Source organism: Podarcis raffonei, chromosome 2 (assembly GCF_027172205.1).
Source record: "Podarcis raffonei isolate rPodRaf1 chromosome 2, rPodRaf1.pri, whole genome shotgun sequence".
Lineage (NCBI taxonomy): Eukaryota > Metazoa > Chordata > Lepidosauria > Squamata > Lacertidae > Podarcis > Podarcis raffonei.
The window spans coordinates 38,582,192-38,597,027 of NC_070603.1; the positions used below are offsets into that span (position 1 = coordinate 38,582,192).

General features: G+C 41.0%; 1 protein-coding gene across 1 annotated transcript in view; it reads right to left on the reverse strand.

Moving 5' to 3' along the window:
* The window catches only part of OGFOD3 (2-oxoglutarate and iron dependent oxygenase domain containing 3), a 38,060-nt gene continuing 23,224 nt past the window's right edge, over positions 1-14,836 (reverse strand). The window contains exons 7-9 of the mRNA XM_053376068.1: positions 14,624-14,777; positions 10,812-10,935; positions 1-974 (exon numbers count right to left, since the gene is read on the reverse strand). Coding sequence (XP_053232043.1) covers positions 838-974; positions 10,812-10,935; positions 14,624-14,777 — 415 coding nt within the window. The 3' untranslated portion in view covers positions 1-837. The remainder of the gene's footprint in view (positions 975-10,811; positions 10,936-14,623; positions 14,778-14,836) is intronic.

A 14,836-nucleotide genomic window follows, 5' to 3' on the forward strand; every position in this document is an offset into this window, starting at 1 on the left:
TTCATAACAAAGCAAACTTTAATGGATCCTGAGATCACTTGAGTATTCTCCTCCTATCTGACCATTTGAAGCCATTTCTCAGTTCACATACAGTTTTGCACAGAACAGTCCATTCCAGTAGTCAAAGCACATGTTTTGTTTCCAAGGAGAAACATTGCAGTAACATTAAAGAAAAACAACACTTGACACATGGATAATGTCCATAAAATTCTGTAGTTCTGGGTTATATGTACATAGAATTTGAAGCATGGTACTCTAGTGTGTATAAATGTGCGAATGCTCAAGACTGTAAATTGAATGCCCCACTTATTTTCCAGAATTTACATATAACAAAAGAAAGGAGGAGTGGGGGATAGGTGAGGAGGGCAACAAAGCTCAACAGGTTTATTAGAAAAGTCTTCCTTCACAACATGTTCCTGAGTGTTTATCTGCCCACAAACTATTCCATGGGACTCCCCAAATAGTGCTTTTGAGAGCAACAACTGAAGGGAATATTTGAAGTGACTACATTTTGATCTTCGGTGTTAGAGGAATGACAATGCATGTGGCATGTTCTGCAGTCTCTGAATTCTGACGTGCCCTTAAATGTGTGGGGTGAGGGGGGGCAGTTTATGACTATTACCTTGCAAAAAGCAAAATGGTTACAGGAGACTTAGAAAGGTGATCCCTAAGGCACTGTTTGCAACACTTAAGAGGGAGATGAGTGTGAGAAAACGGTTCACATTAAATAAAGTTTAGAAGGATCTGTGGAGGGGAATTTACATGTGAAGTTAAAACTCCCCACCCCACCCTTCTGCACAGGACTTTTGTTGTCAATCCATCTAGCCACCTGTCCCATTATGTTAAAACAGGATCCCCGATACCGTGGTCCGGATTGCAGGTGAAGGAAATGGTGATGGCGTAACGGGTGCCCCAGTGGACCTTTTCCACATGATGGAGGTTCTCGGAGCCAGAAGTGAAGAAGGAAACCCGGCCTGCAAAGAGAAGAACGTACAGTCAGGAGAGTGAAAGGATGCATGCTGTTTGCCCAGTGGCCAGTACTTAGGATACTGCTATCCCATGCCTACCCTGGGACATCTACAGATTCAAGATTTGAATGCTATCCGAAAGCATGGTACCTGGTCCCCAAAGAACAAGATCATGCTACTTAAGATGCACATAGACAGACTGCAATATGAAAGACTGCTTTATTTAATGGATTCATTTATTTCCATGTAAACATACTTTGTTCTGGAGGGCAGAGACATGCAGTAACACAGCTGCCATGGAGCACAAGGTCTGGTGAATGCTGCTGCTATGCAGATTACTAGTAACATTCAATCCCGGCTGTCAGGAAAAAAGATTTTTGGCTTGGTTCTTGAGTTCTACAGACCAAAGCTGTTTGACAGCCGTTTCAGTAGGGAATACCACCCCTCTCTACCAAATGAGGGACCAAGCTTGCAGTAAGAAAACCCAGAAGTGTGCACTATACGGTATGTCTAAAGAGCTTGTTTATTTGATCAAAGGGCCCAGTAAAATAAAGAATCTGCCCTAGCCTACTGCATAGCTCACAGTCATGGCGAGGCAGACAAATGGTCCCACCACTATGGGATGCCCCCACCCCTCTCGTGTGTCATCTCATGAGAGCACAAACATCATCCTAAAAGGGAAGCGCAGAAAGATAAAGGCTGCTGCTGGGACTGGTGCACCAGCCACAACTCAAGCCAGCTACTGAACTGACAACACATGGTGAGAAAACCCAGAGGAGCTTGCTCTGCACGAGTTCCCCCATTAGCTCCTCGGCTGAGCACACCAGCACTTTTAAAGACTGAAATATAAATAAACAGGAAAGCTGTCGTGAGTGCTGAGGCCATAATTAGGTTTATACACCAAATTCCCCCTGAGCTGAAAACATTTCTGCACGTAGGCAAGCGAGCACAGAGCACATGCACTTTCATAGGAGAACCTTCTCAGGTGCCCAATTTTGCCAATTAAAATGCACAATGTTTGAGTTTCTTTTAAAAATTGCGGAAGTGCACAGCCAACATCTGAGAGTGGATTTCACACCTGGCTGTTTAAGCAAAGTTAACTGTTTGGAGTCAGTAGGGCCAAATCTTTCTGTACAACATGTTGTTGCTAGTACAGTGAATTTTTGAATGCACATTCAAGGATTTTAGTTCCATCTACTATTTGGAAAAACCCAGCAACCACAAAAAATAAAGAGCTGGCATGTTTGAACTCAGGATGTTGTTGCAGTTTTTGGTTTCAGACAATCAACCCACAAGAAACAAATGCCTGAACGGTGACAGAATTTGTAATTTCAGAAGAACTGCAGGTTTCTAAATTAGCTGTTAGTTTATTTTCTTCACCAACGGATACAAACATTGCCAACTGGGAAGGAGGACTATATGGATGAGGTAGTGGCACAAGGCATATTGGACTTTCCAGGTACTTAAGAGTGGCATAAGCATTTGCCCAAATGAATGCTGTACTAAGTACTAGCCAGCTTTTTGCTGACTCCTAGAACAAGGGCAGGTGTCTGGAGCTGCTTAAGCAAGGAAAATCTCTTTCCTAGGCAACAAAAGGCTGGGGGAACTTTTGTATGGCTGAAGTTGCATGATTGTAGCAGGAGTATCTAGTTTTAAGAAGTGCTCTCTGCCATGCTACTTGTAAAATGTCCAGCTATTCTTTCATTGCTTCAAAACAGTTTATGCCAGGGCTTTATTAACTACTCTCTTGAGGACTTATTCATATTCCAAAATAACAATTCCCTAACTATAAAATGCTTACTAACACACAAAGTATAATGCCTATATTATACTAAACAAGATTTCAGTGCAATACTTTAATTTAAAAAAAAGAAAGAAAATATGGAGCTACAGTGTTTATTCAAGGACAGCAGCTTTTATATGGGAACATGAGTTATTATTATTACTATTTAAATTTATATACTGCCCTATACCCACAGGTCTCAGGGCGGTTCACACGATAAAATCCGAATATAAACCCACAAATGGTTTATGAATGTTCCTTGTCTTTGGGGAAGGTGTGACAAGCAAGCAGTTTTACTTTCTGCTAATTCATACTTTAAGATACATTAAAGTTTGGAAGATTTTCAGCAAATGGCTCGGATCCCATTTTTGCAGGGTTAGAAACTAAAGGATCCCCCAACACCTCAAGCAGGCCAAAATGAATATTTACAATCACTATAGAAACTGAATGATTGCTTGAGGGAAAAAAGTGTGTTGCTAATGTGTAAGAAAAGGCAATTTGGCTTCAAACTTGGTAGCTGATACAGAAACCCCACAGGACTCCTGTAGCTCCTTAAAACATAATTGCAAACACAATTAGCAGTGAGGTGCCTTATCCCCTTTCTCTCTATCACACCATTTATTATAGCAGAGGTCTCCAACCTTTTTTGGGCCTCAGAGCCACATCTGGAGAACTGCCATAGACAACACAAATAACCCATTTTAACAACAAAAAACGCTGGTGATGCTCAGAACCACTATCACCCTGCCTCTGGACAGGTAAGAATGCACATACACCAAAACAAATAAGAAGCAGGCAACCTCCAAAGAACCCCCCAATGTCTTGCCTCTAGCCCAATAAAAGCCTCATTATTTGTGTTTTAAATATTGGGAAAAGCAGGGGTCCCTGATGGGCACTATGGGTAGGCATCTGATGGCACACTGGGGACTCCAGATCTATACTCTCTAGATATTTTGAAATTACCAGGACAACACAAATGGGTGCAATTTGTTGTCGCAAATGGAATTAGTAAGCTCCCCACCCCACACACCACCTCTAAGCATGCAGCTTATTTTGAATCTTGGACATTGTGATGTTTCAGCTGGTAAGCCTTGGTTATTCTTTGATTAATGAGGCAGATAATCAAATTGTGCATTCCAATATTCAGATAACCCATGTTCTTGGGCTCCAGCTTCCATCAGCCCCAGTCAGCTGATGGGAGGGAAGATGAAGGCTCCCTACCCCAGACTTTCTCCTTAACCATTTTTCATTACAAAAGCAAGCTTTCCTATCACTCCACAGTAATGGCAGGAGGAAGCACACCCACTAACAGTGCCCCTGCTACATCCCTATTAAAAGGCCCAAGGGCCTCCCTTATACATGGAGTTGAATTTCAGATACTTTGATAGCAAGCCTGTGCAGCATACTTAAAAAAAGATCCTCCATAATGAAGCAATCAAAGGTTTGTTTTTTTAAGACCAAAATTCCAAAGCTAATCAAATTTAATAAAATATGCAATGAAATCATGCATCTGGTCATAATTGGGTGGTTGCAAACAGAAATGACAGAGTGCAAAACTAGATTCTGCAGCCACCATTTTCATTTTTGCCTGTAGCTGTGAAGGATTATACAGGCAGTCCTAAAAAAAATAATATCAAAACAAGCTGAAGGTCTTCTTGTCACTTCTGGCTGATAAATATTTACCAAGAAAGCTACTAGATCATTATCACTCTGGAGAATTCATCATAATATGTGGTTGCTTCAAAGCACAACAAAGCTACAAACTTGAAAAGGGTAAGATATACTGTTGTTTATTATTATGAGTTTACCTATAATATAACTTAATGGATTTTGCATGAAGCAGTGCTAAGATGTGGCTTTCCTAAGATGTGAGCTTGAAAGGCAAAAACGCTGCTTTATTATCAAACATCCTAAGGAGAATTATCAGTTGGTGCTTTGAAACCACAAGCATTAAAGAAGGGAACTGAACAGCTGGAGGAAGGCCACTTCGTCAGATCTATACACAGTTTTTCCTCCCAGGATAACAACATCTAATTCAACTATAATGATAACTTTAGCACATACACACACACTGTAACAGCCATAGCTTCTCCATAACCATGGGAAATGTCTTATTTGATCAAGTGCTGATAATAAGTAATGTCTATCGTCTTACAAAACTACAATGCCCTGCTGAGAAGGATGACTGTAAAACTAGTTTAGGACTACAGTGTGTAGACACTTCACAGCATGCTACGGTATCTGTGGTAAAATACACATTGGACTTCTCTAAACATGCTGGTGTGGTTTGTAATCTTCTACTCCCTTCTAGTGACTAAAGTTTTGTAAAAGATGCTGGATTCAATAAGGCTGGCACTGTTATGGGGGGAAAACCGGTTTCCTACGCACCGCAGCTGGTTAGTAAAACATGCAGCTACCTTTCTGGCAAACTGAATTTCAAAGTGGTAAAAGTGCTTCTTGTATTGATATCAGCAACAGGCCAGTGTGAAGTATTGTACAAGTCCGGAATAGCTTTTAGCAGATTGGTACAAAGGCTTCCGAGTTCCTCACTTGACGGCGTTTACAAGCTGTAGGCTAACTGCCAATGGTGCCAAAGTACCGACAAAAAGCAACACTAATGCCTATCCATTGTAATTAACAAAAGTTAGTTGCACATAAATCCCACTGAAATCAATGGGTCAAATTAGTAGCAACAAACTTTAGTTCTATAAAGCATAACTACCTTAATCAGACCGAGTCCAGTGTCTGCTACAAAACCCTTCCAAACACCCTTCTGAGAGAGGGGCCATTATTGTGTTCTTTCCCATATTGCCAAATCTTTACAAATAATTCCTGGCCATTGCACTTTGACACAATAGTACCTGCTTTTTATTTTAGAAAGCGTATTTTTGCTTTCGGGGAAGAGAATACAGGAAAATGTGTGTAACAAAATATAGACACATTCAGGGTTCACATTAGTTCACGTATATCCATTTCGGAGTATTCACCAGAAGCTTTTGAGCTAAGAAACTCCAAACATCACATTCAGGTTAACATGCAGCCCCCAGTTCTTTCAATTTTAAATCCACAGGGTATTCCAGAGAACTTGAATACAAACCACTACTCAAAGATCTTACTTTTTTTAAAACAACAGCAGAAACGTCTGCAGAAGAAAATGTTGCAACTGCAGATTGCTTGAGAGAACAGTGAAGTAAGAATACATTGTGTATTATTCTGAACTAGACACCTGTCTTTGTAACAAAATGTTCAAATCCTACACCCAAGGAAAGTATCAGAAATTAAGGATAAGTGAAAGCTTATGAAGCAATTCACAAACAAAAAACATACACACCGTTCTGTATACAATTGCTACAATATACAAATATCCAGGTTTTTTCAATACTCCTAATTGCCCATATCACATGCAAGTGGAATTGGTGCTGATGCCAGATATGTAAAATCACTGATTAATCCAAGTCTCTTCAATTCATCACTTCCCAAATTTTGCATGTGCTTGCTTACTCCTGCCCTTCACCAGTCAATTATGAAGTAGTTAAAAGTACAAATACTATAAAACCTATTAACACAAACCACAAAATAGCATAGTATAAGTATCTAATTAACTCACAGCAACTTAAAATAATTAAAAACAACAAAGTGGGTACCAGGGGAGCTTCCTTTAATAGGAATATGTGAATACTCAATATGCGAAGTACATCTTCATTCCACCAGGTGCTCTTATAATATTCCTAGAGCTGGGCTTTTAAGTAACTATTACATTGTTCTAATTTCAATGTATTTTAATTAGAGATCTCTTAAAAGTTTAAGAAATGTGTCATCCACATGAATACTGCTAATGCCCATAAAAGAACTAAATCAGTCGTATTATTCAAAATAATTAGTTTTTAATTTGCATGGTTCTATTATTGTCTATAATTATTCTAAAACATGTTTTTAACCTTCTAATGAATCAATCACAACTGATCTGAAAAAATTATCAAGACAATGAACCACAATTTCACAAATTTGCACCTAGCTCCAAGCCCTGTATATTAGGGGCAAGCAGGTTTCAAAAAAATATTACCAACTTCCCAAGAACTACATTCCACAATGGTTGGTTTGGTTTACGTAAAGCCACAAATACATATCATGGTAGTTATTTTGCAACCACTCAAATGTACCTACTAAGGAAATCCTTTGCCATTTTGTCTGTAAAGTCATCCACCAAAGTAATCCCACCTGCACAAGGAATTCCATCTGTGCAAAAAAGCTTTCTTTCCCATCTCTCCCTGCATCCCACTCACCAGCTTCAGATGGTTGGGGGAACCCCAGAACTGTTTGGTGAGGCACAGGGAGAGGAAGTCTCATTGCGCAGATGCAAGTTCTTTTGCTAACAGGATGGATTTATTGGATACAGCCTATTATTACAACAAGCAAGTAAAGTTCTATATTTGATAAAATGTATATAGTTCACTCTCAAAAACATGTCAGTCAAAAGTAACACTGGTGTCTATCAGAAGGAAGCCTACTGATTTCATCAGCAGTAATACAGCAGATGTAAACAATGGATATGTACATATCCCTGAAATTCAAAGCCAATAAACATATGTAAGACATGTGTACTTATAGATACTTCTTCATAAGCCACAAGCTAACTCAAAACTATTATTCACACTACTGGGAGAAAGAGTATTGAAACATATCCAATATGTACTATGCAGGACGAGTTTAATTAATCCAATTATATTTGCATAAGTACTTTCTGTTCCTGAAAAAAATAATTCAATAAATCTAGCACCACATAAGACAATGAATCAAACTCTACTTCTGTGTTCTTAAACTAATTTTAAACCCAACAACAACAAGAGGTCACAGTCACTGAACTTTAGAATGTTGAAGCTGGATTCAGACCCAGAAATTAGCTCCATGGGTTCAGAAGTGCTCAGCTGAAAGGAGCACTGGAAGCTGCTGAAGTCTGCTCCAGCTTGGATTAAATTTCAAACCGGAGAAAATTTCTCAGTTTATGCCCTAGTTTAAATGGCTGCACCTGACACAACTGCTCCTGGGCAGCAAAAACCCATTATTTCAGTAGACCACCTTGCCACAAGAATCTCTTTTGACTAATTGGCATTTCAGTAATCCTATTTTAGTATTCCTCCCGAAGAAACGGAACAAATCCTGAAGATCGTTAGGGAAGCACCATTGTGATTTTACTCAACTCCCACACTGGCATGTTATCCTGGTGGAAAAGCAGTGAAGGAACTATTTACATTGTTTAAAAAACTGTTCTGAATCCAAAGACCTAATTAATCAGAAACAAGTTTCTATTTCTATAGGAACCATAATCACTGACAGAAGTAGTTGTATCCAGCAAAGGTCAGGGTGTCAAAAGATCAGACTAATTACCCACAGTCTCTTCACTCCCATGCTGCAGAAAAAAAATTAAGAGTCCTCCACCTCGTCTTCTTCCTTGCAGCCTCCCCTTCCCATTTCATTTCCCCCGCTTCAGATAACAACCTCATCCTAGTTGCAGGCTCACTGTACCTACACCGATGGGCAGCCTCCACAGTGCTATTAACCTAAGTATGCATGGCTGAGTTCTTTGATACATTAAGGTATCTCTCCCTTGAAATGCCTTGCAGAAAATTCATTTGAGAGTACAGCCATCTGTAATGGTTCTGCAAGAATGCCCTTTTGCTGCATATCTAGGTGTGCAAGAACCACCTGCAAGAAAAAGGATTCAAATTTGCAGCCCATAAGGTCATTGCCCTACTTGGAACATCTTGGCCAGGCAAGACATAGAAGATTTAGAAAATCCTGTCATGTTTAGAAAAAGAGGCAGAGTTTCTTTTCATTTGTATAGTAGCTTGGAGAACCAAAGGGTAGGCTGCTGGATCCATCTAATTCAGCATTGTGCTCTCACAGTAGCCAACCATACGAATGTGGGAAACCCAGCAAGCAAAATATGAGCACAAGAGCATTATTCCCTCCTGTGGTTTCAAGCAACTGGTATTCAGAAGCATTGCTGCTTCCAACTGTGAAGGTAAAGCATAGCCATCGTGGTTAGACTCCTCCTGTTTCTTGCCTTCTCCTTAAAGGTAAAGGTAAAGGACCCCTGACCGTTAAGTCCAGTCGCGAATGACTCTGGGGTTGCGGCGCTCATCTCGCTTTATTGGCTGAGGGAGATGATGTTTATCCGCAGACAGTTTTTCTGGGTCATGTGGCCAGCATGACTAAGCCACTTCTGGTGAAACCATAGCAGCGCACGGAAATGCCGTTTACCTTCCCACCGGAGCAGCACCTATTTATCTACTTGCACTTTGATGTGCTTTCGAACTGCTGGGTTGGTAGGAGCAGGGACCGAGCAACAGGAGCTCACCCCATCGCGGGGATTCGAACTGCCGACCTTCCGATCAGCAAGCCCTAGGCTCAGTGGTTTAGACCATAGTGCCACCTGCGTCCCTGCCTTCTCCTTAACAGAGTGCAAATAAAGAAAAATCTCTGCCCTGGTACTCCCTCAAGCCCTCCACACAAGCCAGAGGACTTAGAAAAGCCCAGCGGTTAGCAGTGAGGACAAAAAGGCTTAGCTAGTAAGCCAGGTTGAGATTTGGGGGCCTCTGTTAAAGCCCACTGACTTCAGCGTTAAATATTCCCTGTAGATCATGAGGAAGAGCACTACAGGATCCAGTTTCCTTTGAACAAGTGAGCACTAGAGACTTATGGGGCTGGTTCCGATGTATTGCTAAACCATACAAAAGAATTTGCTTTAAAATGATAGAAAGTGCTTTAAAAACAAATCTCATTTTGTTCAACTGCTATTTTAATCAAGACAGAAGATGGTTCAATTTACTTTTCTATTTTCCATTTCTATAGTACCTTTCAAAAGACTACACAAAATATGTGATGTTGGGATTGTCTTCCCTATATAGAATCGCAGAATTGTAGAGATGGAAGGAACCCTGAGGATCATCTAGTCCACCCCCTGCAATGCAGGAATAGGCAGCTGTCCCATATGGGGATCAAACCTGCAACCTTAGCAGTATCGGCACCAAGCTTTAACCAACAGTCAAGGCACCAGTTTTTGCATGTTGACATAGCCTTTTCCAGTTTTCCTTCCAACAGCAGAGAAGAACTTGTTATTACTGTAAGTTTAAATAACTATTTAAACATGTAGACTAAAAGGACAAAATGAAGTGAATGAGCAGAAGCATTCAGCTTACAAAAGTGATTAAACTCACCAAGGACAGAAGCTTTGCTGTTGGAATGAATAGCGAAATGTGCAGATAAAAGATTAGTGTTAATGTCTGTCTATACAAGAACACTTACAGATAACCTCTGAAACAGAAAAATGTGCTATATAAACATGAGTCATCAATGGGATGAACAGGACACAAAAGCTGGTGATCTTGAAGGCTGTGAGTATTGTTTCCAAGGGACTAGAAGGAACAGCAGTATTCTTTGGAAAGACCTTGTGTGTACTTAGGCAACAGCTTTCACAAAATAGTTTGGCCAGCTCATGGGATCGCCAACACAACCCTGGAAGCATGCATGTGCCTGCAGAGTTCCATCCATTCCCACCTCACCACACACACCCACACACACTGCCTGTACACAACACCCTTCACTGGCATTAGACAAAGTTTTTTGAGGGGTTTAACAGCTGAGAAGGAGTCAACATTCTCCTCCACAGCTGCACATTCAGCAATCACACTTGATGTGCAATATTTCTTGGAATGCCGACTTCATAAATTTTCAGTAGCATCTTAGACTGCTTCTCTTCCACTACCACTCTCAATGGCATTTTACAAAAAGTAGCAATTGATGAGATAACCGCCCCACATTTACCCTTGCAAAGACGAAAAATAAAGACTTGAGCCTCCTATCACCAAATTAGCACCATATTTCTAAAGAGTGAACTATAATCAAAGGCACCAAAACAGATGCTCAGCAGATATTGCTAGTGACATCCTTGGATAATCAGCTCAGAGCGGAAACAACAAGATATATAGGTTATGTGAGTGTAACATATGTAAGATTCAAGTATGAACTACTGGTAGTTATACAGTGAAGATAACTCTAACCTGCTCGGGGTTCTACAGTCCTATTTGCCCCTTCATCCATAAAGACAAACCGTCCGCCTCCAAAGTCTTCTGTGTAGTCTGAGAGGTAAAGCAACGACGTGTAGTCAAAAGAGCCGTAGGTCACCTAGGAAGAAAAACCACCAAATAAAAATATCCAGTCCCATAGGGGTTTGTCTGTGCAAGTTTGAGGATCTTGGGAGTTATCATCATCACCACTGATTTATTAACTGCCTTTTAATAAGCAGGCAATTTACTCTTATTAAAAAGTGTTTAAATTGGGGGGGGGGGCACACAAATAAATTTAAAACAAGACTAAAACACTTGCAAAACAGACAAAAGTTCTTCTAGGGATATTATACTTAAACAACAACTTAAGGCGAAGAACATCTCAAACTGGTTTGTAATTTTATTTGTAAATAAATAAATATTTGTAGATATCTATTTCTTGAGAACCAATCTTGTCCAACTCTGTTGGATCGCATCTCTCAGAAGAAATGGATACGACTTTGAGCTCTCACACCCCTGTGGAGACATATCTATAATCCTAGAACTGTGCAGCTATATAGCAGGGTCTCAGACTGTTATCTAGCCAAATCACTTACGCTATGTGGAATTTTCTGCATCATGCTGGCCCCATGTCAATACCTCAGCCAAACAGAACTAAAATAAATGCAACTAGGAAATGTACCTTCATATAGCAGATATAGATCCAAAAGGTGCCTAATTTTCACTTCCTTTTTCCAATATTTAAAATCAGAAAGTTTAATTTTGTGACATTTCTTTTACAAGTATTGGGATATCAGCAACACTTGATTCCCCTGGTCCCCACAAAGTATTTGTGCATTCCTATCCTTTTACTAGGGACACAAGTGGAGCTGTGGGTTAAACCACAGAGCCTAGGACTTGCAGATCAGAAGGTCGGCGGTTCGAATCACCGCAACGGGGTGAGCTCCCGTTGCTTGGTCCCTGCTCCTGCCAACCTAGCAGTTTGAAAGCACGTCAAAGTGCAAGTAGATAAATAGGTACTGCTCTGGCAGGAAGGTAAACGGCGTTTCCGTGCGCTGCTCTGGTTTGCCAGAAGGGGCTTATTCATGCTGGCCACATGACCCGGAAGCTGTACGCCGGCTCCCTCGGCCAGTAAAGTGAGATGAGCACCGCAACCCCAGAGTCGGCCACTACTGGACCTAATGGTCAGGGGTCCCTTTACCTTTTACCTATCCTTTTACTCCTTCATCTTTGCAACATTGCTGATTATTCTTTTGATCTGATAAACACTTTCCCCATTTGACAAGCATTTACTAACTGCAACAGAGTGGGCGAACTGTATTTACAATTACTGTTAAAGCAAGCTTGAAATCGTCCTAAGGAAGAAAATCCATTCATTGTGCCATCTGAAACCACGCCTTTCAAATCCCCTGCAACATTTTCCCTATAGGTCATGGTTGGCAACCTCTTATAAAATGCTGCATTCTTCAATGTTATTGGAGTACTTTAAATGGATTTCTGAGCAAACAACAGAATGTTTCCCTTAGAAATTGATTTTTACTTCAGCATAGGTCACAGTTTCATATTTCAGATATGAGAGGACCTTTTGAACGTGGCTGACGCAATGTAAAATAATGTTTTGTTAATTTGATAGAGCAGGCATAGGCAAACTCGGCCCTCCAGATGTTTTGGGACTACAACTCCCATCACCCCTAGCTAACAGGACCAGCGGTCAGGGATGATGGGAATTGTAGTCTCAAAACATCTGGAGGGCTGAGTTTGCCTATGCCTGTGCTAGAGCCTCGCCCACGAAATAAACAAGAACTTTCATTCATGTCAGGATTTAGAATTCTATACAAAAACCCCAAATTCCCCGAGTCCCAACCCTAACCTTTAAAAACAAATACCAGGAAATATATTTAGTGTTGCCAAGATACCACTACACAATTCTGGGAGGAAAACACAGAAGAAATACCGTATTTTTCGCACCATAGGGTGCACCGGACCATAGGGCGCACCCAGTTTTTAGGGGGGGAAATCAAGAAAAAAATTATCCCCCCCCCCAGCCCCAAAGAGCAGCGTACTGGCTGCGCACAACCTCTCCCTGCCGGAGGGGTTGCGCACGGCTATGGCACAAGCCAAGGCAGGATTGATCCCGCTCACTGTTTTGGCTTCCTCTTTAGCCCCGCGCAACCTCTCCTTGCCGGGAGAGGCTGCGTGGGGCTAAAGAAGCCATAGCCCCGTGCAGCCTCTCCTTGCCGGAGGGGTTGCGCGCAGCTATGGAGCAAGCCAAGGCAGCGAATGGGATGGATCCCGGTCGCTGTTTTGGCTTCCCCTTTAGCCCCGTGCAGCCTCTCCTTGCCGGAGGGGTTGCGCGCGGCTATGGCACAAGCCTGCATTCACTCCATAGGACGCACACACATTTCCCCTCCATTTTTGGAGGGGAAAAACTGCGTCCAATAGAGCGAAAAATATGGTAAGTTCCTCAGGTGAAAATTAAGGGAGATTTGAAAGGCTAACTTGAAAATCCATGGGGGGGGGATTCCATAAACCAGCATATGCTTTTTGGGATTACTCTACTATGTTATTTATTTGGTGGAGCAAAGGGACAGACAGCGTGGGGAGGAAAAACAGGAAAAGTGGGAGACACATTTTCTGTCTGTCTAGGGCTCCAACAGATGGAAAAGTGACTCAACAACACGCAGTGGCTACATCATTCAAAAGAAAAAACAGAGATAAGCCAGTCACTAAATTTCTGCTGCTAGACTGTCCAACACAACTACTGTGCTAAAAAAAGCAGGAATGGGGAACTCTTGGCTCCCCAAAGGTTGTTTGGCTCCAGCACACATCAGTCCCAGCTAATGTGGCCAACCGTCAAGGATTATGGAAGTCATTGTCCAAAAAGCATCTGGAAAGCCACAGCTTCACCATCACTGTGTTAAAGTGATGCACCCGGATTAATTTTTCACAACATGAATCAGTGGGGAAAAAATTCAGGAGAGAAAACCCAGTACCTGTAGAAACAGTTAACTTTTCTAAGGATTTAACACTGCTTAGAAAGCTACTTTCACGCAGTTGTAAAATACAAACCCAATAAAATCACTTTAAAGACAAGGAAGTTTATAAACACTTACATGCCAAAGTTTCAAGATTTCTTGTAGCTGTAATTTATTTTCCTGGAAGTTCTTACATAAGTACAAAACAGTTCGACTGTTAGCCTGTTATCTTTCAGTTTCTGTTTTGGCCCTTTTGCTTGCTTGTTTTTACAACTACAGCTACAGACGACCAAGTATGGTAAGCCTTAACTGCTTGTGTATTACACAAATTTACAGTCTCCACCATACAGAAACGTAAAAAGCTAAAAAGTGGGGGAGGGGGTTTCAATCTTACTGCTAATGGAGGACAATGAGTTACAAATGCTGAAATCCATGTGATACAGCAATCTGAGTCTATCTAGTAGATTCTCATCTGGAAGGATTATGAAAATCCAGCAGAATGTATGAAACAAACCAGACAAGTAAGGCCAATGTGGGCAGGAAGAATATCTGATTTGGACAAGGAACACTTGGGTTCAAATCTCTGCTAAAGAATTAATTTGCTAAGTTTATCAACTGGAAAATGGAATTAACACATTTACTCAGGAGTTAAACTCAGTGAGAGTTATTTCTATGTAAACATACTTGGAACTGAAGTATTAATCACAATAACTTGCTGTAGTAATGCAGTAATTACTGTTCTAGTGTCTACATTTACTAAGACAATAGCACACTATAATTAAAGAACAGATATGAAGGGTTGTTGGAGTAGAAGGGGAAAAACCCACTTACCTTATCAATATGTGGGTGCCAGTATTCATCATGAGTTGTCTTGGCTTCTGAGTTGTTTATTCTAGAGAAGAAGGTTGGCTTCGTCAAATACATGGAAGAGGAGCTGATACCAAAAGTGAGAGCGATTTTTTGTTGGATTCTCTGCCTCACATCACTGCAAAGGAGAAAACAGCATCTTAAGTGACTAGGACGTTGCATAGGACTCAACAGTAT